This window comes from Myotis brandtii, unplaced genomic scaffold (assembly GCF_000412655.1).
Source record: "Myotis brandtii unplaced genomic scaffold, ASM41265v1 scaffold363, whole genome shotgun sequence".
NCBI lineage: Eukaryota > Metazoa > Chordata > Mammalia > Chiroptera > Vespertilionidae > Myotis > Myotis brandtii.
Window position 1 is genome coordinate 4,319,927 of NW_005363938.1, and position 27,847 is coordinate 4,347,773.

The 27,847-nt window shown below is 37.5% G+C and overlaps 1 protein-coding gene across 1 annotated transcript; it reads right to left on the bottom strand.

Annotated features, from left to right (window-relative positions):
- Positions 1 to 2,513: 2,513 nt before the first annotated feature.
- SEPT14 (septin 14) lies at positions 2,514 to 27,847 on the bottom strand. The gene is made up of 9 exons (XM_005872014.1): positions 27,794 to 27,847; positions 23,508 to 23,628; positions 22,943 to 23,138; positions 20,530 to 20,716; positions 18,239 to 18,400; positions 15,068 to 15,164; positions 11,536 to 11,704; positions 10,133 to 10,265; positions 2,514 to 2,693 (listed from the first exon to the last, which is right to left on the bottom strand). The coding sequence occupies exons 1-9, from the start codon at positions 27,845 to 27,847 to the stop codon at positions 2,514 to 2,516; spliced, it is 1,299 nt and encodes a 432-aa protein (XP_005872076.1).

Here is a 27,847-nt window from a genome sequence, read left to right on the forward strand (position 1 = left end):
TGTTGACTAAGGAGTTTGCCAACCACTGCCTTAGGGTGTGGAGACACTTCCATTCAGCGATAGCACAGACCTGAATGCAGCACGCAGGTTGTGTTCTTAGGAATATCTTTATTGTAAGTGTTTTTAAAACTTCAGTACATGCATTACACAATGGGGACCACCTCGGTTCACTGATATGACACTGGTGACCACATAGGTTTTAGGTAGTGATTTTAGAAACATCTTTATTACAACTGTTCTGACACCTTTTACTCTATACATTAAACTATGGAGATCAATTCCAACCACTGAGACAACACTGGCATGATGGTAGATTCCAAAGTGTCATTCTTAGAAACCTGTTTATTACATGTGTTCTTAAAACTTCATACATGGGTTAAAGAATGGATCACTTTTACCTTCTGATATAACACAGGTCTGAAGGTAGCTTACAACTAATGTTCCTAGGGACATCCTTAGTATCAGCATTCTTACACACTTCACTACATACATTTCAGAATGGGGACCACCTCCATGTAGTGATGTAACACTGTTCTGAATGCAGCTTCCAAGCAATGTTCTAGAAATATATTTATTACAATGGATCTTAAGTACTTCAGTGAATTTATTAAAGCATGGACGTCACATCCGCTCAATGATATAACACTGTTCTCAACAGCTTGTAAGTTGCATTCCAGAGGGAATTACTCTATTCAGTAATACAGTAGTTGCCACAACACACCTTGCAAGCAGCATTCTTAGAAATGTTCTAGTTATAAGTGTTGTACACTTCAACATGCATTACAGAATCAGGATTACTTATATTCACTGACATAACACTTGTGAATACAGCTTGCAAGTAGCGTTCTTAGAAACATCTTTATTAGTGTTCTTGATATAACATTCGCTGATATAACAATTTTAACATATAAAATTTATATTTCTAGTGTTTTTAGAAACATATGTATTGGAAGAGATCGTAATTACTTCACTATATTCATTACAGACTGAGTGTCACCTTAGCCTGGCCAGTGTTGCTCAGTGGTTATGCATCATCCTATGAACCAGAAGGTCACAGTTCGATTTCTGGTCAGGGCACATGTCCGGGTTGTGAGCTCGACCCACAGAGGGGGGCATGCAGAAGGCAGCCGATCAATGATTCTCCCTCATCATTGATGTTTCTATCTCTCTCCCTCTCCCTTCCTCTCTAAAATCAATAAAAATTTTTAAAATGTTTTTTTAATTTTATAAAAAAGAATGTCACTTTCATTCTTGACTATACCACTGTTCTTAAACTGCTTGCATGTAGCGTTCTTAGAAATAGCTTCATAACTAGTATTCTTTATACATTTAAAAACCTTTGTGAATTTCAGAATGTGCATTGTTTTCATTTACTGAAATAACAGTAGTCAAAATGCAGCTTGCAAGTTGCGTTATTAGAAAGGATGTTCGTAAGCATTTTTCTACATGCATTACAGGAAGGGGATCATTTTTACTCACCTGTATATATAACACTGGCTTGAGTAAAGCTTGAAAGCAGCAATTTACAAATATCTCTATTAGAATTGTTTGTAATAACATCACTACCTCCATAACACAATGGTGATCACTTTCACTCACTGATGAACTGGTTTAAATTCAGCTTACAATGGGCATTCTTAGCAACATCATCTTTAGACGTATTCTTTATCACCACCACACTCATTACAAAGTATATTTCCATGACTGATATAAAACTCCTTTGATTGCAGCTTGCAAATAGTGTTCTTAGAAATTCGTTAAGAATTCACTACATGCATTGCAGAATGAGCATCACCTCCATTCCCTGAAGTAACATCATTCAAAACGCAGCTTGCAAGGAGCTTTGTTTGATACACGCTTGTTTCAAATGTCCCTCCCAATCACTGAAATACACTGTGCACAGCAGAGCTGGCAAGTACTTTTTAGGGAAATCTAACTACATGTGTTCTTAACACATTAATACATGTGTTAAAGAACATGTATCACTTCTAGCTCACAAGTGTGTTTTCAGAAACATGTTAATTACAAGTGTTCATAACACAACACTATATGTACTATATAGAATTGGTATGACTTTCATGCTGAAAGGAAATTTTGGAAATTACAAAGCATTATCTTATTTCTAATCCTTTGATAACTTTTGTTTTAACATATAAGGCATAATATTGTCAGCAAAATATTACTCACGGTTTCCCAATGTTCTCTGGCTCTCTCTAACTTCTGAATATTAGTTTTATAAGAACTGACATCAAAGTATAGCAGTTCTAATCAAAAACTTAATCTTTTATTATAATAAAAACTATCAAGAAATCACTCAGTAGATTTTGATAAGGAAAATGCTGAGGATATAGCAGTTAAAAGGTGCCTGCTTTTAAGAGTTGGAGGAAAATTTATTAACCAGCATATAATAAACAGACAAATTTTAAGAATTAGTAGAACTTCAATCAGGTAAGTGCTATGAAGATAATCTCCCAAAGAGACAGGACTCTACAACAGAGAATGGTGAGAGAGGACTATTTCTTACGATCTTTGTCCTTTTTTATATTGGCGCAACCCTGAGTCTGTGATATTTCAGAGTCAGCCTTCATTTTATAAAAATTCATAATTTCTTCATCCAGTTTTCTTTTCTCCTCCTCAAGTTTTATTGTCTCCTCTTGCTGGATTCTTTTAAGACGCTCAAACTTGTCCTGTAGCTGTGAAACAAAGATGCATTTGTGACTCAAAGCGCATGTGTGGGTATCCCTGGGAACATGCTTGACTTCTTTCCTGGTTATCAAACATATATTAATCGTCAAAGTAGAGTTTGATCTTAATAACAATCTCAAAACTTTGTTTAAAATAAACATTCACATATTTAAAAAATTTATCAGTTAAAAAGTGTCTCCCCATTGAACCAAATGTAATAAAAACTATGGCTTTAAACAACACAGTTTTTTATTTTTTGTAAATATATTTTTATTGATTTCAGAGAGGAAGAGAGAGACAGAAACATCAATGATGAGAGAGAATCATTGATCAGCTGCTCCCTGCATGTGAGACCGTCACCCAGGCATGTGCCCTTGACCGGAATTGGACCCGGGACCCTTCAGTCCGCAGGCCAACACTCTATCCACTGAGCAAAACTGGCTAGGGCAACACTCAGTTTTTTAAATACTTGTTTTTCCAAATGATATCTATTTTCTCACTCTACACTTCCCCATAAATCTCTTCAAATAAAATTTGATAAATTCATGCTCATTAAAAATATACACATTGAAATATAGTAGGAATGATGGAACAATTGTTAAGACTTTAAATGATACAGACCTTTTCTTCTTAAGTGAAATTAGCATAATTATAGAAAAAAAATTCCAAACACCTCATTCAGTTACTTTTTATTTACTTGTGAGGTTGTATTTAATCTGTGGGATTTAAAATAAATATAATCAGCCATATGAAAGAGTCCATTAGAGTTGGGCCTAGATCTTAACACTTCATTCAACAATGTAAGGATTGCTTGTATGCATCAGAGAAGGTATGGCTTATATATACTAATAAAAGGGTAATATGCTAATTTGACCGGGAGACCTTCTGGACATCCTTCCAGACAAAGACATGGTGGCAGGGCTGAGGCACAGGTGGTTAGGGGTGATCAGGCCAGAAGGGGAGGGCAGTTGGGGGTGATCAGGCCGGCAGAAGGGGCAGTTGGGGGTGAGCAGGACAGTAGGGGGGGGGGCAGTTAGGGGCAAGCAGGCCAGCATGCAGAGTGGTTAGGGGCTATCAGGCAGACAGGCAGGTGAGCAGTTAGGAGCCAGCAGTCCCAGATTGCGAGAGGGATGTTCGACTGCCGGTTTAGGCCCAATTCCACAGGGATCGGGCCTAACCCGGCAGTCAGACATCCCCCGAGGAGTCCCAGATTGGAGAGGGTGCAGGCCAGGCTGAGGGACACACCCCCCCCCCCCCGCATGAATTTCGTGCACCGGGCCACTAGACTATAATAATAAAAGCATAATATGCTAATTAGACTGGACGACCTTCCTGACAAAGCCATGGCAGCAGGGGCCAAGGCAGGTGCCACGGCAGTGGGGGCTGAGCCCCTTGCACGAATTTCGTGCATCGGGCCTCTAGTATGGCATAAGAGTCTAAAGGACAAGTTTATTTGCAGCTTAACTTTTTGAAAAACAAGCAGACCGGGGGATTCTATTGGCACAATATTAACTGTCTGGTGGATATGGCTGTGAAAAACACATACACGGGGTGAGCACCAGTGGTTTTCAACCCTAGGTGCTCATTAGAATTATTCAGCGAGCTTACAAACCTCTCAATGTTCAGGCTGCACAAGATCAATTACATCAGATGACCTGGAGCTGAAAGCCAGGCATCAATGCTTAAGAAAATTCCCCAGGTGATTTTATTGTGCAGCAAAGGCTGAGATCATGGTTCTAAATAAAGATTCTTTTTTCCTTTCCTGGAGTCAGATGTCTCTTGGAATTACATCTTCAGCCCTGAGAAGCAAATGAGCATCTAGGTACAATGGCAAGAAGAATGATTGGAAAGGCTGGGGATGTGAGAGTGTGGTATCTGTAAGTGATGGCAAAAATCACTGTGGAGCCGAGACCGGTTTGGCTCAGTGGATAGAGTGTCGGCCTGCGGACTCAAAGGTCCCAGGTTCGATTCCGGTCAAGGGCATGTACCTGAGTTGCAGGCACATCCCCAGTAGGAGATGTGCAGGAGGCGGCTGGTTGATGTTTCTCTCTCATCGATGTTTCTAGCTCTCTGTCCCTCTCCCTTCCTTTCTGTAAAAAATCAATAAAATATATTTTTAAAAAAATCACTGTGGAAATGTTTCTTTTTTAAATGGGAGTGTGAGAGTAGAAATCAGAGAAAGCTAAACTTCATCCTAGTATACAAACATTTCAAATATCAATGACTCTGGTAAAAAGCCTGAAGTTTTCCCCCAAACAGGTACAAAGCAAGGATGTATGCTCTCATCACTCCCTTTCAACCTTGTATTGGAAGTCCTTGCTAAGGCAATAAGACAACAGAAGGAAATAAAATATTTACAGATTGAGAAAGAAGACATAAAACTGTCTTGTTCACGGGTAACATGACCATCAATGTAGAAAATGCAAAAGAATTGACAAAAAGAACATCCTGGAACTAATGAGATTAAAGTTGCAGGATATAAGGTTAGTTGCTTTTCTTAGCAAGGACCTACAACCAAGATTACTCTGCCCAAGAAAACTATCATTCAAAATTGAAGGACAGATAAAGAGCTTTCTAGACAAGAAAAAGCAAAAGGAGTTCATTACCACCACCAAACCAGTATTCCATTAAATGTTAAAGGGTCTTCTTTAAGAAGAAAATAAAAAATATGAACAATAAAATGGCAATAACCCTAGCAGGTTTGGCTCAATGGATAGAGTATTGACATGCTGACTGAAGGGTCCTGGGTTTGATTCCGGTCAAGGGCACATGCCTGGGTTGTGGACTCAATCCCAGTTGGGGACGTGCAGGAGGCACCCAATCAATGATTCTCTCTCATCATTGATGTTTCTCTCTCTCCCTCTCCCTTCCTCTCTGAAATCAATAAAAATATATTTTAAAAATGAAACGAAATGGCAATAAATAGATATCTATCAACAATTGAATCTAAAGAAACAAAATAAACAAACAAGCAGAACAAAAACGGAATCATAATGACTGAGTGCCTGCTCCATGCTAATCTTTGTTCTAAATGCTGAGGATACAGCAGCTAACAGGAGGGCCAAGGTGCCCGCTTTGAGAGTTAGAGGAAAATATACAATGAGCAGACAAATTTTAAAAATTAGTAGAACTTCAACCAGAGTTAAGTTCTATGAATAACAAGAATGTTTTGATAGTTACCAGGTGGAGGAGTTTTGGGGGGAAAGGCAAAAAAGGTGAAAGATTTAAGAAGTATAAATTGATTGTTACAGAATAGTCATGGGGGTGCAAAGTACAGTATATGGAATATAGTCAATACTAGTCTAATAACCATGTATTATGTCAGATGGGTGCAAGATTTATTGGGATGATCACTTAAGTTATGTAATTTCTAATCACTGGGGTGTACAACTGAAAGTAATATAATAATGTGTGTCAACTGTAATTGAAAGTAAAAGATGATTGAAAATTATATTCCAAAAATTTTTTAAAAGGTTCATTGCTTTTCTATATATCAGCAATGAATAGGTAGAATTTCAAATTAAAACACAATACCAATTGCATTAGCACCCCCCAACATGAAATACTTTGGTATAAATCTAACAAAATATATACAAACCCATGTAAGGAAAACTACAAAACTCTGATTTTAAAAATCAGAGAAGAGCCCTAGCCAGGTAGCTCAGTTAGTTAGAGCAACATCCCAATACACCAAGGTTCATGCTCACTTCAGCAGCACACATACCAATACACCGAGGTTGAAGGTTCCATCTCCGGTCAGGGGATATACAAGAAGCAACCAATGAATTCATAAATAAGGAACAATAAATCAAGATATATATCTCCCTTTCTCTCTCTCTCTCTCTCTCTCTCTCTCTCTCTCTCAAAATAAATAAATACAGTAAATAATTTTAAATCAGAGAAGAACTAAATAAATAAAGAGATATTCCATATTTGTGGATAGAAAGACTACATATTATCAAGATGTTACTTCTTCCCCACATAATCTAGAGCAGCGGTTCTCAACCTGTGGGTTGCGACCTTTCACAGGGGTCGCTTAAGACCATCGGAAAACGCATATATAATTACATATTGTTTTTGTGATTAATCACTATGCTTTAATTATATTCAATTTGTAACAATGAAAATACATCCTGCATATCAGATATTTACATTACGATTCATAACAGTAGCAAAATTACAGTTATGAAGTAGCAACGAAAATAATTTTATGGTTGGGGGTCACCACAACATGAGGAACTGTATTAAAGGGTCGCGGCATTAGGAAGGTTGAGAATCACTGATCTAAAGATTCAGTGCAATCCCAATCTGAATCCCAGCAAGTTATTTTATGGATATTGACAAACTGATTCTAAAGTGTATATGGCAAAACAGAAGGCCCAGAAAGCCAGCACGATATTTAAAGAGAACAAAGTTGGAGCACTGATGCTACTTGACTTCAAAATTGGCTGTAGTATTCTAACTAAAGCTGCAGTACTCAAGAAGTAAATGCACATATGCATAGTCCATTGGTCTTTGACAAAGAAGCAAAGGCAATCACTGGAGAAAAGACAGTCTCTTCAACAAGTGGCACTAGAACAAGGGAACATGTACAGGCAAAAATATGAATCCCTTTTTACCTAACCTAATGGAATTTCTGTTGCTTATAGTTCAATTGTCCCTGACTGAAACATCTGGTATACAGCACTTGTTTCTATGGAAAAAGAAGTTCATATTTCCAATTTATCTACTAAAAATAAATATTTTTTCATTAATCAACATTTACCTGCTTACTTATAAAAGTGTAGGAAATTTTCTAACTCAGTAATAGCGTTAGGAAGTACATGACTTCACAGAAGCCACTAGTTTGAATGTGTAATAAATTAAACTTTATGTATGAAAATTCAAATTATAAATAAAATAAAGATAAATATGTTTTACAAATTTATTTTAGGGCTTATTAAAGAGAAAATTGCCTAAATGCACTAGAAAAAAATTATAGATTATAATTTTTTAAAGGCTGAATTCAAAGTCTATATGATAAATAGCTACTTTTTGAAAAATAGCAAATCATCTTCAAAAACATCAACTAGCCTGGCCAGTGGGGCTCAGTGGTTGGGCTTTAACCTATGAACCAGGAGGCCACGGTTCGATTGCCAGACAGGGCACATGCCCAGTTTGCAGGCTTGGTTCCCAGTGTGGGGCATACAGGAGGCAGCCAATCAATGATTCTCTCTCTCTCTCTCTCTCTCTCTATCTATCTATCTATCTCTCCATTCCTCTCTGAAAAAAAAATCAACTAAATTATTGGGATTAAATACCCTAAATTAATAGGACATCTAAAAATGAACACAGAGAGAAACCAAGATGGCGGCATAGATAAACACCTGAAACTGCTGCCTTGCACAACCACTTCAAAAATACAACTAAAAGACAAAAAGGACATCATCCAGAACCACAGGAAGGCTGGCTGAGTGGAAATTCTACAACTAGAAGGAAAGAGAAAAGCACACTGAGACTCAGAGGAGGTGCGGAAGTAAAGTGCAGAGGTACGAAGGCGCACGCCGAAAGGGCTGGCAACTGAGGAGGCAGTTGTCTTTTTCAATTGGGAGGGAGTCTCAAGCTCCCAACTGCTCTCTTCCAAGAGAAGGCCCAAGGCCCCACAGCAGCTTGCATTGCTTCTCAGCTGGGCCTCATCTGGGCACCCCCAAACCCCCAAAAAAGGAAGGGGAATCTGCATATCTCTTCATAGCTCCTGCTGGGTAACCTCAGGAAGAGGCTTAATTAGCACCTCCTTAGATCCAAGAGCCAGTGTACCCAGTGGTCAGAGTGGGACCACCCAGATTACAACTCCTCAGATTCATAAGGAACACACTCAGGGGGCAGACTCAGTGAGCACCAAAGCCCCACTGAAGCAAGTCTTGCCCCAGAAGGGTGTCTTCAGCACAGAAGTTCTCCCACTGCAGACACAGCTGATTCTCACTGCCAATTGGCCTGGAGGTCAATTCCTCCCAGTGACACCTAAAACAATCAAGGCATAACTACAACAAGACTGTGCACAAAGCCCACAAGGGGGTGCACCAAGAGTGTCCACCTCAGGTAACTGGGGAGGCTGAGCCACTGGGCCCTGTAGGACACCTAGCACACAAAACCACTCTACCAACACAGGGAAGCAGACAAAATGCGAAGACAAAGAAACAGGTCACAAATGACAGAAATGGAGGACAGCAAACGACTGGATATAGAGTTCAAAACCACGGTTCTAAGATTTTTCAAGAATTTTATGGAAACCGCCGATAAATGTATTGAGATCCTTAAGAAATCTAGTGAGACCCTCGATGTTGTGATAAAGGACCAACTAGAAATTAAGCATACACGGACTGAAATAAAGAATATTATACAGACTCCCAACAGCAGACCAGAGGATCGCAAGAATCAAGTCAAAGATTTGAAATGCGAAGAAGCAAAAAACACCCAACCGGAAAAGCAAAATGAAAAAAGAATCCAAAAATACGAAGATAGTGTAAGGAGCCTCTGGGACAACTTCAAGCGTACCAACATCAGAATTATAGGGGTACCAGAAGAAGAGAGAGGGCAAGATATTGAAAACCTATTTGAAGAAATAATGACAGAAAACTTCCCCTACCTGGTGAAAGAAATAGACTTCCAAGTCCAGGAAGCGCAGAGAACCCCAAACAAAAGGAATCCAAAGAGGACCACACCAAGACACATCATAATTAAAATGCCAAGAGCAAAAGACAAAGAGAGAATCTTAAAAGCAGCAAGAGAAAAAAAGTCAGTTACCTATAAGGGAGTACCCATACGACTGTCAGCTGATTTCTCAACAGAAACTTTGCAGGCCAGAAGGGAGTGGCAAGAAATATTCAAAGTGATGAATAGCAAGAACCTACAACCAAGATTACTTTATCCAGCAAAGCTATCATTCAGAATTGAAGGTCAGATAAAGAGCTTCACAGATAAGGAAAAGCTAAAGGAGTTCATCACCACCAAACCAGTATTATCTGAAATGCTGAAAGGTATCCTTTAAGAAGAGGAAGAAGAAGAAAAAGGTAAAGATACAAATTATGAACAACAAATACACATCTATCAACAAGTGAATCTAAAAATCAAGTGAATAAATAATCTGATGAACAGAATAAACTGGTGATTATAATAGAATCAGGGGCATAGAAAGGGAGTGGACTAACTATTCTTGAGGGGGAAAGGGGAGAGGATGTGGGAAGAGACTGGACAAAAATCGTGCACCTATGGATGAGGACAGTGGGCTGGGGGTAAGGGCAGAGGGTGGGGTGGGAACCCGGTGGAGGGGAGCTATGAAGGGAAAAAAGAGGAACAACTGTAATAATCTGAACAATAAAGATTTAATTTAAAAAAATAAAATCAAATAAAATCAAAATCAAAAATAAATAAAAATGAACACAAATTATATCAAACTACAAATACTTGCTTCTTTTTCAGCTTCTTTAAATGCTATTTCTTTCTCCATAACTCGCTGCATAAACTTATGCTTCAATTCTTCTTCTTCCCTCTGGCATTGTTCATGGAACTCCTTTCTTTTGGCTTCATAGATCTCTTGAAAACTAAAAAGAAAATTTTATTAGTTTTATATTAAAATGCTAATATAAATAAACATGTAAAATATATATTCTACATTAAGTCCCATACAGAGAAATGGGAATTTCTATATCATGAGCTGTAAATATGAGATGGGTGCAATACTGAAAATAAGAGTACTGTATATAGAGAATATAGCCCTTGTGGGTAGGTTGGTTAGAGCATCATCTGGATATGCCACAGTTGTGGGTTCAATCCTGGCCAGGGTATATACAAGAAACAACCAATAAGCCCTGGCTGGCAGCTCAGTGTTTAGAGCATCAGCCTGCAGACCGAAGGGTCGTGGGTTCGATTCCAAGTCAAGGGCATGTACCTGGGTTGCAGGTTTGATCCCCAGCCCAGCTGGAAAGCATGTGGAAGGCAACCAACCGATGTCTCTCTCACATCGTTGTCTCTCTCTCTCTCTCTCTCCCTCCTTCCCTTTGAAAATCAATGGAAAAAAACCCCTTGGGTGAGGATTACAAAAAAAAAAAAAGACATAACCAATGAATGCATAAATAAGTGGAACAGCAAATCAATTGCTCTCTCTCTTTCTCTCAAATCTATTTTTAAAAAGAATATATATTCACTAGAATTTTGAAAACAGTTATATTAGGGATTTCTTCACCACTTTTTATGGTATCATATTTCTTCACATCTTCTCACAGTAAAATTTGCAAGAATCTCTAATTTATGCGATTCTCAAAATAATTAAAATAAAGCCAGGTATCTTTCAAACTATGATTCGTTTAAGATAGCCAGTTCAACTTTGGTTGTGCTCAAAGTACCAACACTAATACAACTGTCATGCTTTTGCAGCACAAATCCTATTTCCCTTCAATATAGCTAAGTACACCTGCTCTCCAACCATTTCCACTTGGCTTCCATGGCAGTGCAATGCTGCTTTTCCTCTGTCCTCCATCCAGTCCTCCATATTCTTTGCATCCTCTCAATATCCTTTGCCAACCTGTGCTAATATTTTCCAACCTTCTTTCTGAACTTCTCTTTTGGATATAGTACACTTTAGCGTATACACATAGTGGGTACACATAAGTTAGCATATAAATGAGCCCTTGCACTGTGCTACTCTTACAAATGTTCTCTAAGTCTGAAAATGATTAAAACACACACACACACATTCAGAATAATTGACGATATGAGAAGTACAGTTCTTCTCATTCCAAAATGATTGTATCTCATGATAGTAGGGGCTTTGTAAATCACCCATCAGCTTGTTCTAGCAAGATCTGTACTCACCTAAGCGGCTGGTTGTCTGGGCCCACATCAGTGAAGCCCATTTTCTGCAGTCTGCAGCGCCTGTAGCATTCATAGTGCTTAGTGTGGGTTACTTCTTTCAGGTGTTCCGTATTTGTACAAAGAAGCATATCCCGGAGCTTAACAAAGTCACAGTGATTTTCATTTTCCACTAGGCAGAGAAATAATAAAGCCACAACACTTTATCAATCTCTAGCACTCAATAAGTTTTATCAAATAAATGTATGCATGAAAGACATTCAAAATAACAGCTAAAAGATCATTCTGGTGAATAGCTAAAATTGTTTTCACCATGTAGCTATGTTTATATGGTACATACCAATTATAGACAGAGTTTATTAATAAACCAGAAAATTTGCTTTAAATTTATCAGCCAAAATATAAATATGAAACAATAAAATAATGTTATGTTATATTAAAATATGGCATGTTTTCAATAATAATTATGTTAATAGTTTACAAGCTACCCTCAAGGTATTTTACAGAGTGCTAACAAAGAATTAGTACAATTCCCGTAAAGTAAATAATTTCATTAGGTTAAATCCACTCACATAAAGATCTTTATAATTGTGCATGCTTAAGTTATCATATTCTATTTATACAAGATATTTATGAGACCAAATTAGTCAATGTTTAAAATAAATCAATAAATTCACATGGCTCTCTCTTGTGTTTGTCACATTCAGAAGACTGAGAACAGCATATTGTGTTTGATATTGTAACCAAATTTAATATTCACTAAAATATGTTCTTTTTAAACTATGTTTCATAAATTAAAAAATGTCTGCCTAACCAGTGTGACTTGGTGGTTGAGCGTCAACTTATGAACCAGGAGGTCATGGTTCAATTCCCTGTCAGGGCATATGCTCAGGTTGCGGGCTCCATCCCCAGTAAGAGATGTACAGGAGGCAGCCTATCAATGATTCTCTCTCAACACTGATCTTTCTATCTCTCTCTCTCCCTCCTTCCTTTCTGAAATCAACAAAAATATGTTTTAAAAAAGACATCTTGTTAAAAAAAATTTCTAATACATCAATTTAAAAACAACATTTGAAAACTAGGACAAGTAGAGATAATCCAACCCCCAATAATTAGTATTACAAGCATATAAACTAGACAACAAATGACTGGATATCACAATATTCCAACTCATCATGATGCTAGATAACAAATAGGAATGTCTAAATATAATCCAAAGGTAGCAAGTTATATTTTTTTATTTTTAAAATAGCTTATAACCCTTTTTTTTGCTAGTGACCACTTTACAATGTTTTATAGCCCTAGCCATTTGGCTCAGTGGATAGAGCATTGGCCTGCGGACTGAAAGCTCCCAGGTTCCATTCTGGTCAAGGGCACAGGGCACATGCCTGGGTTGCAGGCTCGATCCTCAGGAGAGGCGTGCAGGAGGCAGTCAATCAATGATTCTCTCTCATCACTGATGTTTCTATCTCTCTCTCTCTCTCCCTTTCCCTTCCTCTCTGAAATCAATTAAAATATTAATGAAAAATTTAAAAAATAAATTTGGTAGTAATTAATTTGTATGATATGTTTTAACACTAGTATGTAGGCTTCAATATGTTCAAAGTTCTTTGGCTCAAAGCACTTTCCAACATTCTGAATGCGATGGTTCATGCATAGGGAGACGATGTGCAGATGGAAAACGTGTCAATAAGGAGGTTCTGGGTAGCCTCTGTGGGTTTCTGCCTAAAGCACCTTCCAGAAAACTCCTATGAGAATAAGTCATAATCAAAGTAAGCATGAGCCTAAATGAAACAGAATCTGTGCTCCTTACTAGTAACCATTAGTTTACTGTTTAGCAACAGTTACTAATATTGGAACAAGTTAAAATATTTTGAGGTTATGACAATATAGGATATTTATAGTATATATCAATATCATTATACTATATATAGTATACAACATATATATACTATATATACAACATATTTACATACAACATATATATCTACACATACATATGACCAGTCCAGAGCAAGCCTGCTCACTGTCCTAATATTTACCTTGTAAAACTCCCCAAGGATAGAGACGGCCTCTGACCATCCTTTTTCCAACTTTCACCTCATCCATACACCCCACTACAGCAAAAGGTAAGTGTTCCTACGAAGGAAGGACAATTTTAATCATGTCCTTATACCAACATGACACATGCTGTTTCTCTTATTTCTGTTATGGAAACAACAGAGACAAGAATAACATCATAAGCTTATTCAAACAAGGGATCTACCGGGCCTCAGATTTTATGACTTGGCAGCAAATATGTGCACAGTGATTTCTGCAAGCAATAGTGTCAGGTCCTGAAAACTATCTACTGAGTAGAGCCTAAACCAAGGCATTATGCTGTGGGAAATACAAAGAGAAAAGATTTTTAGTAGACAAATCATTTTTCTCACATTATCTTTACCCTGAAACACAAAAATAAGGTCAAGAAAATAATGTACAAATCACTTTTAACTCCAGTATAAAGTTAAAAGACAAAAGTATTGAGAGTAACTATAATAATTAGTTTATGTATATACAATATAAAGTATACTGATAAATAATGCTCTATATTATATATACATATTCATACATGGACATGTATATGAATTCTAAATACAATTAAAGGGTCACTTTAATCACTTGATGGTGAGTCAAGGGAAGTCTGAAAACTGAGGCCATTCAAGGGAGATCTGGAAAGAAGATAAGCAAAGTTTTGAACAGGATGCAGCCACAGAATATGCAAGATTTTAATGATCTTCCAGAAGTTCTATATCTGGTATATACAATGTCTAAGGTAAAAATTGTTAAGCATTATGTTGAATATTGAATAATTAACAGTAGTCTACTCATTGGTTTTGATGAAAAATTACTCCCTATGCATTCTTCGGTGTACTATTAGGTAAGAGAGGCCAAAATCTTTAAGACAAGATCTAAAGAAGGAGAATATCTCTCTCTCCCTTTCCCTTCCTCTCTGAAATCAATTAAAATATTAATGAAAAATTTAAAAAATAAATTTGGTAGTAATTAATTTGTATGATATGTTTTAACACTAGTATGTAGGCTTCAATATGTTCAAAGTTCTTTGGCTCAAAGCACTTTCCAACATTCTGAATGCGATGGTTCATGCATAGGGAGACGATGTGCAGATGGAAAACGTGTCAATAAGGAGGTTCTGGGTAGCCTCTGTGGGTTTCTGCCTAAAGCACCTTCCAGAAAACTCCTATGAGAATAAGTCATAATCAAAGTAAGCATGAGCCTAAATGAAACAGAATCTGTGCTCCTTACTAGTAACCATTAGTTTACTGTTTAGCAACAGTTACTAATATTGGAACAAGTTAAAATATTTTGAGGTTATGACAATATAGGATATTTATAGTATATATCAATATCATTATACTATATAAAGTATACAACATATATATACTATATATACAACATATTTACATACAACATATATATCTACACATACATATGACCAGTCCAGAGCAAGCCTGCTCACTGTCCTAATATTTACCTTGTAAAACTCCCCAAGGATAGAGACGGCCTCTGACCATCCTTTTTCCAACTTTCACCTCATCCATACACCCCACTACAGCAAAAGGTAAGTGTTCCTACGAAGGAAGGACAATTTTAATCATGTCCTTATACCAACATGACACATGCTGTTTCTCTTATTTCTGTTATGGAAACAACAGAGACAAGAATAACATCATAAGCTTATTCAAACAAGGGATCTACCGGGCCTCAGATTTTATGACTTGGCAGCAAATATGTGCACAGTGATTTCTGCAAGCAATAGTGTCAGGTCCTGAAAACTATCTACTGAGTAGAGCCTAAACCAAGGCATTATGCTGTGGGAAATACAAAGAGAAAAGATTTTTAGTAGACAAATCATTTTTCTCACATTATCTTTACCCTGAAACACAAAAATAAGGTCAAGAAAATAATGTACAAATCACTTTTAACTCCAGTATAAAGTTAAAAGACAAAAGTATTGAGAGTAACTATAATAATTAGTTTATGTATATACAATATAAAGTATACTGATAAATAATGCTCTATATTATATATACATATTCATACATGGACATGTATATGAATTCTAAATACAATTAAAGGGTCACTTTAATCACTTGATGGTGAGTCAAGGGAAGTCTGAAAACTGAGGCCATTCAAGGGAGATCTGGAAAGAAGATAAGCAAAGTTTTGAACAGGATGCAGCCACAGAATATGCAAGATTTTAATGATCTTCCAGAAGTTCTATATCTGGTATATACAATGTCTAAGGTAAAAATTGTTAAGCATTATGTTGAATATTGAATAATTAACAGTAGTCTACTCATTGGTTTTGATGAAAAATTACTCCCTATGCATTCTTCGGTGTACTATTAGGTAAGAGAGGCCAAAATCTTTAAGACAAGATCTAAAGAAGGAGAATAACTTTAACATTTACATTGCTTTTTAATTTCAAAATCTATTTAGTTTTGATATCTTAAAATAAATGGGGTCTGGGAGGCCAGTCAAGATGGTGGAATAGGTAAACTCTGTGATCGCCTCCTCCCACGACCACTTCAAAATTACAAGCGAAATAAGCCAGTTGGAGAAAGATAAGCATCACATGATCTCACTCAGTTGTGGAATACAATGAACAATATAAACTGATGAACAAAAATAGATCCAGAGACGTAGAAGCATTGAACAGACCTTCAAACCTCAGAGGAAAGGCAGGGGAGGGTAGAAGTGGTGGGTAGGAGATCAACCAAAGGCCTTGTATCCATGCATATGAGCATGACCAATGGACACAGACAATAGGGAGGTGGGGACATATGCAGGGGGAGGGGGGGGAGACATATGTAATACTTTCAACAATAAAGAATTTTTTTTTAATTACAACTAAATTATACAACCATCAACCTGGAGAACCAGCTGAGGACTAGCTGAACAGAAGTCCCGTAACTAAGGATATAACGAAGAAGCCATGTGAGACTGGTGGGAGATGTCAAGACACAAAATGGCTGGCCCACGCCTATGTCTGGCAGTTGAAAATTGGGAGACATAGCTCAGCTGCAGAGGAGCAAGGGGCCCCAGCTGTACCACAGGTCCCCAGCCTGGAACACTAGTGCTGGGAAGAGGAGCCCCCACAACATCTGGCTGTGATCATCAGTGGGGACTGCATTTCTCTGGGTGAGACAAAAGGCTCTAGAAACCCAGGCATCCTCTTACAGGGCCCGTGCACAGACTCACTTGCTCTTGGCACGTTCCCGGGGTCTTGTGGAGGGACAGCAGCTTGGGAGGTGCCAGAGACATAAGGGAGAAACGAGTTGTGTGGCTTCAGGACTGGAGGGACAGCTGCCACTGTCCCTGTGTTGAGCCCTTCCCCCACAGGCCCAACTATGGCTCTGCATGAGGTTGGTAAACTCCACTCACTCCACCCTGTTGCCTCCCTAAGACCTCACCCCACCCAACTCATGCACTACCATAGGCCATAATTATATGTTTTGAGGGCATTATTAAATAAAATAAGGGTCACTTGATGAACAAGCACTATAATATCACAAGAGTTGATCTGATAACCAGGATGGCTACTAATAGGCAGGTAACATATAAAGTATAGATATTCTGGACAAAGGGATGATTCACATCCTGGGCAGGATAGAGCAGAATTGCATTAGATTTCATTACAATACTCAGAACAGCATGCAATAGACAACAAGCATATGAAAAGACCAAATATCATATAATTCCATTCATATTATATGTCCAGATCAGAGAAATCTACAGAGAAAGAACTTAATTAGTGGTCACCAACGATTGGTAGAGAGGAAGGCTCATAGGTAGTAGTGGAGAAGAGCCGGCTGTATGAGGTTTATTTTAGATCTGCGGTTCTCAACCTGTGGGTCGCGACCCCTTTGGGGGTCGAACGACCCTTTCACAGGGGTCGCCTAAGATCATCGGAAAACAAACATATATAATTACATTATGTTTTTGTGATTAATCAGTATACTTTAATTATGTTCAATTTGTAACAATGAAATTGGGGGTCACCACAACATGAGGAACTGTATTAAAGGGTCGCGGCATTAGGAAGGTTGAGAACCACTGTTTTAGATGATAAAAATGTTCTAAAATTGATTGCAATGATGGTTGCACGCATCTTTAAAAAGACTAAAAATTGTTGAATTGTATACTTTAATGGGTATGTAAATTATATCTCCATAAAGCTGTTAAAAAAAATAATTGATTCTCAGTGAACACTTTTCAAAATCAAGAAGTAAACATTTCCCTGGCCGGTGTGGCTTGGTTGGTTGGGTGTTGTCCTGTGCACCGAAAGGTTGCCAGTTCCTCATTCAATTCTCTGTCAGGGCACGTGCCCCAGTTGCCAACACGATCCCAAGTGGGGTCGTGCAGGAGGCAGCTGATCAATGATTCTCTCTCATCATTGATGTTTCTATCTTTCTATCCCTCTCCCTTCCTCTCTGAAGTCAATAAAAAGTTTTTTTAATCTTAAAAATAAATAAATAAATAAATAAATGAATAAGACATTTTTCACACTGGATTTTGGAAAAATACCTTATTTATAGTCTCTTGGTCAGATAGAAGTGACAGTATATTACTAATATTGTTACTTATAAATTATATTTGATTTCCACATGTAAAGTAGAATTAGCATTAAATAGAAGCTTACATTCATTGAGGAGTTCATTTGAGCAGTAGTTTTTTCATCTATTGGGAACTGGTATATCTGGATGCCATTACTAATCAATTCATTCATTATCTTACTCTTAAATGTCTGTAAATCATTTTTAGAAATTGTATCTGCTTTGGCAATCAGTGGTATAATGTTCACCTGGTAAGAAAGAAACAAAATCTCACTATTGAGAATTTGTTGTTAACCCTGGAATTTTTACAGTCAGAAACCTCAAATATCTGACAATAAATATCTAGATAATCACTGACTATCATGCTTTCCTCACAAAATTGCTTTCCAAAATATTCAGTTCTTTTGAAGATATATTTTTACGAGAGTTCAGGCTTAGAAGTCTTAATTTTTGTTGTTTTCTCAAACTTTCTAACACATCAGGAGGTAGTAAACTGTAAGTAGTAAGATGATATAATGTATTTAATTCATTAACAATTTGATTTCTTATATAACTGTGAAAAAGCAGAAGAAACCTTTTCTCAAAATTATAAACAATTTGTCCTCTACCTGTCATTCATTTGTATCACCTTCTTCATAAATTCATCTTGCTTTTGAATAGATCCTTGCTCTACCTGCGTGTCTTTGCAGATAGATTTGCTTGTTGTTTCCAAAGACCACCCAAAAATAATAGACTTTTTTTTAATTGCCATACTCTGAAGGCTAAATGTGTGTGTTTATATAGCACCTTGCTAACAAATTTGTTTGTAGTTTGTAAAAAGGAATTATTTCCATATAGCATATTTGAGGTTGAAATGTATTCATATTTTCTTCCTAGTTCTAAAATATAATTATTCCTGTCTCCTTGTGTTTACAGCTTAATAATTGAACTTTGTAGAAAATAACAATATGCAAAATTCTAAAATGTCTTATTACTGTTATAATAAGATACTTTGTTAAAGCATAACTGTACAATGTCAAGTTCTGTGATATAAGTAGAAATGTGTAAACGCCTGTTTTAAACATACTGTTTTTGTTTTAGATTCTTCAAAGTATTTTTTTTTAAATCCTTGTTCCAATCTAGGGCTTCCATGTTGTCACATAAATGTTCAAAATTTTGTCCAATTTTATAATTTTAAACAATAGCTTCCACAGTAAAAGCAGACAGCTGCTAAGATAGATTCAAGTCTAACATAAATGCCTTGGGTTGTATTGGTGACAAAGCTGGGAAAAGAAACCCTCCGTGATAGCAAATCATTAACACATAAAAATGAAAACTTTCGCCTGGCTGGCGTGGCTCAATGATTGAGCATTAACCTATGAACCAGGAGTTCATGGTTTGATTCCCAGTCAGGGCACATACCCACCAGGTTGCAGGCTCAATCCCCAGTGGGGTGGGGGGTGGGAGGTGGGGAGTGGGGTGGGGAGGAAGTAGCAGATCAATGTCTCTCATCATTGATGTTTCTAATCTCTCTCTCTCCATTCCTCTCTGAAATTAATAAAAATATATTTAAAAACAAAACATCAGTGGTACCAGAGAAATGTTAATGAGATCATTTTGTAATACTATAGAGCAATTTCAATTTCAAAAATATGGGCAAATGACCACAATCTGAATTATCATTCAATCACAAGAAAAACTAAATTTTTATTTTTTTAAACCTGCATCTCATTATCCTAATGCATTTTCTAATGAAATTTCTCTAGAAAGCAAGGTAAGATGGAAATTTATCAAATGCTGTTATGGGCTGAATATGTCTCTTCTCCCCCCATGCATATGCAGAAGCCCTAACCCTCAGAATGGTCTGCATTTGGAAACATAATCTTTAAATGGGCCCTAATCCTATCTTACTGGTGTCCTAATAAGTAGGGGAAACTTGGACACACAAAGAAACACCAGATGTGTGCATAACAGAAAGGCCATGTGAGAACACAGTGAGAGGGCAGCCATCTGCCACCCAAGGGGAAAGGTTTCAGGAGAAACAAAAATTGGCAACACCTTGATCTTGCACTTCTAGCCTTGAGAATTGTGAGAAAATGAATTTCTGTTGTTTAAAACCCGTAAGTCTGTGGTGTTTTATAATGGTGTTGTTGGGACACTAATACAAATGCTTTAAAAATTAACAGACACATTTGTAATACCCTAACCAATAAAGAAATTAAAGATAAAAAAATAAAATAAAAATAAATTATAAAAAAATAATAATAATAAATGGAAAAAATATGACAAAAATATGACACATCACCAAATAAGTTCTTAGATGAGAATGGCTGAAAGATATATATTATCTAAAAATAACGATCAAATCTTGATCGGTTGATGGATTTACCAAACACACCTTACTGTCGATGTTCTTCAAGGTTAGTAGATCAAGGGCCTTCAGAGAATGTCCCGTGGGTGCAATGAAGAAAAGGCACACGTGGATACGAGTGTCATGGTAGTCAGCAAAGGAACGTTTAATTTTCAGTTCTTCTTGAAAATAGGCCTCAAATTGAGCATCTATGTAGGAAACTATTGGTTGGTAGCTGAAAAATGAGTATTTAAACATTTAGCATAACATAGTAATAACATCTGAAGTCTACATTTTTACCATTTAGTTAATAGTTAATATGTGTACTCAATAGCTTTTCATATAAATAAAAATGTGCATACCATGTTCTTACAAAGGTAACAATCACAAACCAATAAAGGCCCATCGTTTACATCGTGTACATGTTTCTAGAAATGGCAAAATGATCTTTCAATTCAATGTCATCCCAATCAGAAGCCAATTTCTATGTGTATATAGAAGTACAAAGGACCAAGAGTGGTCAAAACATAATAAAGAAAACCAAGGAGATATAATCTTCATATGCCAGGTCTCATTATGACGCTGAAATAATACAGTATGGCAGCAGCACAAGAATAGATAGACTAAAGCACAAGAGAATTTTTTAATGTGATAGAACATTTCTATGTCACAGCTGAGATGATGCAACTCTATGCAACTTAAAAACCTACACTTGAAATCTGTATGGTTTTATTAACCAAGGTCACCCCAATAAATTCAATTTTAAAGGACCCCACAGAAATATACACCATAAAAGTAAGTTTCACTGTATGTAAAATTTCAGAAGAGTGACATCCTAATCATGGCAATGAATAATTCCGGGCTTTTTAACAACTAAAAACCTGATCTATCCACTAACAAAGGTACCTCTGTGGGAACTGTGGGACCCGCACCATATGCCAGGGAACCAGAAGGAGTTTTGCCCAACGGCACCTCCCTACAAGCTCTGAAACCAGCAGAAGCCAGCAAACCTGCCCAGACCCCACTTTCAAGCAGTCAGGGGAAAACTGGAGAGTGTTTACTTGCGCATACACCCACAGGTGAAAGGTATTTGTAGAAATTCAGCAATAAAGATGGGAGATTCCATTGGAGCACAACAAAAAGAATACATCTGGCCCTAGCCAGTTTGGCTCAGTGGATAGAGTGTTGGCCTGTGGACTGAAAGGTCTTGGGTTCGATTCCGGTCAAGGGCACATGCCTGGGTTGTGGGCTTGTCCCAGTAGGGTGCGTGCAGGAGGCAGCTAATCAGTGATTCTCTCTCATCATTGATGTTTCTATCTCTCTTTCCCTCTCCTTTCCTCTCCGAAATAATAAAAGAAAAAATTAAAAAAAGAGAGAGAGAATACATTTGGATGCGTTGGAGAAGGTAAGAGGAACTTTACCGATGTCAGCCTTCCCTCAAGGCAGCACAACCTGGGGCTGAAATAGCTGATAGCAATCTCTCCCAGGGCAAAGGGAGTAAGTGCCCAACAACCTTAGAGAAATACCCTTTTCCTCCCAGCAGTACCCAGGATACTGAGGCAGGAACTCCATAAAGGAGGGAGGGAGCAGTTTGGGAAAGAAGCAGATAAAAACATCAAGGGGCATGAAGTGCATTAAAGGGTCATGGTCCGCGCTGACTAGGCTCAAGACTTCAGCAGGAATCTCACTCATGAAATTGAAGAGAGCCTCAGCTTCTGATTCCCGCTCTGGGCCTGTGGGCACTTCCAAAGGTCAAGTGCTAACCTCACACATCTCCCCATTCTGCAGCTGACTCTGTGTGCACACCCGGGCCATTGGGAGGGTGAAATCTGGCAAGTGAAATGTGCTCAGAGATAGCAGACCAGGCTCTGTGAGCAGGGGAGAAACCACTTTCTGAAAAATTTGATCTATAGCAGTGGTTCTCAACCTTCTGGCCCTTTAAATACAGTTCCTCATGCTGTGACCCAACCATACAATTATTTTCGTTGCTACTTCATAACTATAATGTTGCTACTGTTATGAATCGTCATGTAAATATCGGATATGCAGGATGGTCTTAGGCGACCCCTGTGAAAGGGTCGTTCGACCGCCAAAGGGGTCGCGACCCACAGGTTGAGAACCGCTGATCTATAGACATGCTTTCTGGGAAAAAAGAGAAGTTTCCAGCAGTCAGTCATGTGAGCTGTGAGAACTAGAGAAGAAATAAACTCTTAAGACTTTCTCCACAATCGGGAGAAAGACATGTGCAGCTGGGATATCCTACAAGGCCACAGAAAGCCCCAGATACAACAGGACCAATGAACAGTCTGTTGCACCTGACCGCAACTAGCGAAGATTTGAGGATGTGTCTGCTCCTTCAAATGTGAAAGCAGCAACGCGAAACTCCAAGGAGCATGAAGCATCAAGGAAATGTATCACCACGAGTAAGAAAAGCTGTTCATTAAAGTAAGAGCACACTCACCTGGCTTCTTTGTTCATTTGATCACCATATCCCACTGTAGTCACAACAGTTAATTTCAACTGAACATTGCTTTCCTGGAGTTGATATGTCTGAATTTTAAGTTCAACATTTGGGCAAAAATGTGAGCATTTTTTTTCTCTCGAATTAGTGTTAAACAATGTGTCAATCAGTGTTGATTTTCCGAGTCCAGTCTCCCCTGTAACAAACATGGATACAGTGCATAGGGGTATAGATGGCTGAGAAGTAGCACTCTGAAGTGGTTTAAAGGGTCCCACAAACTCCAAAGACAACAATGTCCTTGAAAATATACATGCTACTCCGGACACCTTTGGTCATTAACATAATATAGAAAGAAAATATACACAAAGTTGTATCAGATTTTGAAGAGTACTGAAGCATTTAAAGAAAAAGTGTGTAGGTAATATGGCTGAGAAGATGGAAACTAAAATAAACATGAAGGTATGTTCTTGAATTAACAGCACCAGTTTTGCACTGCTGGAAGATAATTTGAAATGAGCATTTGGAAAAATTAAGTAATAATTCAGAGGAGAAGTCTGGCACTTACCCACACAGAGAATATTAAAAGAGAATCCTTGTTGAATAGATTTAGTGACCAACTGATGAGGCAAACATTCAAAACCAAAATGACCAAGCATAGTTAAGCAACGGATATTCTCTTCTTTTTGCTGAAAGAAAACACAAGTTAAAAGATTTTAATCAGAATAGAAAATATCATTTGAAGATCATTATAATATTTCTTTTTTAAAATATTTTTATTGTTTTTTAGAGAGAAAGGAAGGGAGAAGGGAGAGAGAGAGCTATCGATATGAAAGTGGAACATGGATCATCGATTGGCTGGGTGCCTCCTGAACGCCCCCTGCTGGGGTTCGAGCTGAAACCTGGATATGTGCCCTGACAGGGAACATTTCTCTGTTTTTCCCTCTCTCTTCCACTCTCTCTAAAAATCAATGGGAAAATATCCTCGGGTGAGGAGAAAGAGAGAGAAAGAGAGAGAGAGAGAGAGAGAGAGAGAGAGAGAAAGGAAGGAAAGAAGGAAGGAAATGAAATAAAGATATTTTATGCAAATGGAAATGAAAGAAAATCTGGAATAGCAATACTTATATCAGACAAAATAAACATTAAAACAAAGGCTGCAACAATAGACAAACAAGGTAATTTCATAATGATGAAGAGATCAATCTAACAAGAGGATATAACTCATAAACATGTATGCACCCAACATAGGAGCACCTAAATATATACAGCAAATATTGATGGACATAATAGAGTATAATATAACATAATATGATGGATATAATAGCTTTAAGACAAACATTTGTATTAAATTAGTGATATTACTATAATTAGTCTCAGAATTAACTTACTCTTCTCATGTCAAAATAAGGGTTAAGATCTAAACTGTCTCTCAATAGTTGATGGTTGAATGAACAGTGATTAGTAGGGAAGGGACCTGAGCCCTAGATACCAGGAATCAACCAAAGATTAATTGATAGGAATTCCATGGGGCTTTCATATTTAAAGAAAGTGTATTTAGCAATACCAAACTGAAAATGTAATCCAATAAAAAATTTTTAAAAAACTTAATTCCTTACTATTTGTGCTCTTAGAAGATAGGGCTTTATCTATATGGTAAATTCTTAGTTCTTCTCTACTTATAAACAGAACATTTTGATCCATATAATCTGAAGATTATTCCATTTTTAAAAATATATTTTATTGATTTTTTACAGAGAGAAAGGGAGAAGGAGAGGGACAGAGAGTAACATCGATGAGAGAGAAACATTGATTCAGCTGCTTCCTGCACACTCCCAACTGGGGATGTGCCGGAAACTAAGGTACATGTCCTTGACCGGAATCAAACCTGGGACCCTTCAGTCCTCAGGCCAACACTCTATCTACTGAGCCAAACCAGTCAGGGCATGAAGATTATTTTAATGTAACAATAATAGATTTGGACACTCCCCTGTCCTCTCTGGCCTAGACTCCCTTTTAAAAGAGTTTTCTCATTTTTAACTCTGTAGCTCAGGGAGGTATCAGATCAAAGTGCTTTGTGTGTCAAAATATAGAACAAAATATAGCCCATTGTCTTATCAAGAAAGGACCTGCAACCTTGGCCTCATTAGCACCAAGTTCTTACCACAGAACAAACAGCAAGCAGGGATTTCCATAGCATCATCACTATTACTTAACAAATGTCTTCTGATAGGCTGAAAGTTCTTTCTTACAGTATTTATTTTTACAAAATGTCCATCTTATGTAGAAAACAAATATTTCAGATTCTACTAATTTGGAATTTGTGGTTATTCAAATCTTGTCCTTGAATGCACCTTTGCACCATGCACAAGTAAAGGAAATTAAGAAGTAAACAAGGTAGTATATAAAAATATAATGTTTAACCGACTGTTAAAAGGATTACTTCATGTATCTTCACATGAAACTGAAGTGCTAAACAAAGATTATTTTAATCCCTGATAACAAATACATCTAGCAAATGAGATAATGTACATAAATTCATAGTTTGTAAACTATAAAAATCTCTACAAGTTCTGACAAGCCCTGACGTTAACTGTGCTCACTGAACTCTGTTTTTCAGGGGCACTGGGAAAAGTTAGCTGGCTAAGAAAATTCACTAGTCATTACGAGCCTTCCTGACCGTCACTTTTGCCTCCGTTTGCTCTGTACATTGAGAACATTTAACTAGGTAAGTTCACATTTTTTCACACTCCAATATTCCATAAGTCAGGAGTCTTACTTATGAAAAGCCTACAATTTGAATGAGGATGAAAACCATTCAAAAAATGTGAAAATATTTGTTAATGTCATACCAAGTACCAAAATAATACAAAAGTAAATATAGGAACTTCGAAGAAGGATAGAAGACTGTGGTATGAAGTAGTTAAAGATAATTCAAAAAGACTACAGATAGCAGATTGCCTCCTAAAGACAGGATAATACTGATGGAGGAGGTAAGTATTATGAACAGGAGATGAGTATGGCAATGAACTCAGCGGCAGAATTATGGGCTACTGTATATGCCCTTGCAGTAAGGAACTTGCACACTTAAAGGGAAAGATTTAAATTGGGAAACTGGCTCCAGCTGGTTTGGCTCAGTGGATAGAGCGTCGGCCCTCGAACTGAAGGGTCCTGGGTTCGAGTCCAGTTATGGGCATCTATTGCAGGCATGATCAGTCCCCTCAGACCTCAATGGAGCATACATTAAGCATAGTCATTGAATGGCTTTAACATGTCAACCCAGCTTTTTGAAAAATGTTTTAATTTTTCTTTTTTTTTGTACTAAAAATAAGTTTATTGATATCTTGTCACCATTGAGGAGAAAGGAGGGGGTTGAGTTCTGGAGGTCAGACTGCACTGGGAGGCAGAGGACCCAACCTGTACCTCCCCTTGAGAACTTGCCCCCCCTCTCCCCAGAATACAGACTGCTGTCCCCTCATTGTCATCCACGTTCTGATTTGTCTCGCAGCCCCCTCTCCCTCCAAAGTCTGGACTGGGAAGCAGGGAGGCCCTCCCGACAGATCAATTCTCTTCAAGTCAAGACCAGGAGTGATCAGGGAAGGGGGCATGTGCAGACCCATGAGGTTCCCTCTGCAGCCCACCAAGGGCAATAAGAAATAACATAAAATTGATGGCTTAGAAGTCAGGGTTAAGGAAAGCAGCCAGGCAGACAGCGCTGTACTGGACAAAGGGCTGGGGGCCCAGCAACAAGGGCCCCCGCGAATTAATTTTTCTTTTAATAATCTTGCCAGTTTTCTACAATCGAGGAGAGTACACTCTCTATCCATCCCATCCTTTTTAAGATACACGGTAACCAAGAAAATTCTCCATATTAATCTTACTAATTTTATGGCAAAACTTTAGATGCTAAGTTCCTTAAAATAGCATATTATAGTGGTAAACAAGTGAAGCATAAATTATAATTTAGTTTATGTAATCTTTTATTTGGTTTCCCTCTTTTTAGAAAAAATATATTAAGGTTTAAAAAAAGCTCTATTTGCCTGTGCATGTATGTATATGTGCATATGTGTTTATTCCTGTGTTTCAATATTAAATTACCTACAGTATTAAAATATCTTGATTAAGGCACAGTTGGTACTATATTTGAAACATAAATAAAACAAATCAGAGAATTATTTTTAAAAAAAGATAGTTTGGTGGTTAAAACTAAAATATAGAAACACCTGTGTGTTTGAAAAAAAAAAAGAGAAAACACCATAAGACACAAATGAACACTACTTAACATAGTTCAATACTCATGTATATATTTGACATTTTGGTCAAAAAGAATTCTAAAACCAAGTTTTCACCCATTAGGACATACTATTCTCTCTTTCAGTGTAGATTTTTATGTAAGTTACTACATATTTCCCCTAGAACAGAAGCTCATCTTAAAATGGAACTTGGTTCAATCTCCCACTCAATAAAGCAATAAATAAGTAGCCACCCAACCACTTCCAAAAATAAACTTCATTTGAAAGTTATTTATTATCAGTACATAAAGTTCCACAGACATTTGCATCCAAACAGCACTATTCTTGTTACCTAACGGGAGGCTCTGGAGTTTAATTTGTCATTCTTTGGTGTTAAACGGGAATAATCTCTTGCACCACTAATAAGGTCTGCAGACTCAAGAAACATGCAACAATTATTTAAACATCATCGATGCTTCACTCCAATCAGTATAAAAGTTAATTCATGTCCAAGCATAAGCCTTTCTCATCTAGGTTCATCTCGGTTCACTGAGTCAGTGTTTTGAAACTATACAATCTTGCTGAAGTACAGGATGAAGAGTTCTATCTAAAAGATGTACTCAACTGTGTCTTCATCATCGGGTATTTGCGTGGATGTGCACACTGGTTTTTCTTCCAT

Excerpts from the sequence above, each read along its gene's own strand:
- SEPT14 (XM_005872014.1), bottom strand. The coding sequence starts at position 27,847 with ATGGAAGAAAAACCAGTGTGCACATCCACGCAAATACCCGATGATGAA. Across the intron at positions 23,629-27,793 it reads TACCCGATGATGAAGACACA|CAAAAAGAAGAGAATATCCG; the intron begins GTTGAGTACATC and ends GTTTTCTTTCAG. Across the intron at positions 11,705-15,067 it reads TCCTTGGGGAGTTTTACAAG|TGGAAAATGAAAATCACTGT; the intron begins GTAAATATTAGG and ends TTCTCTGCCTAG.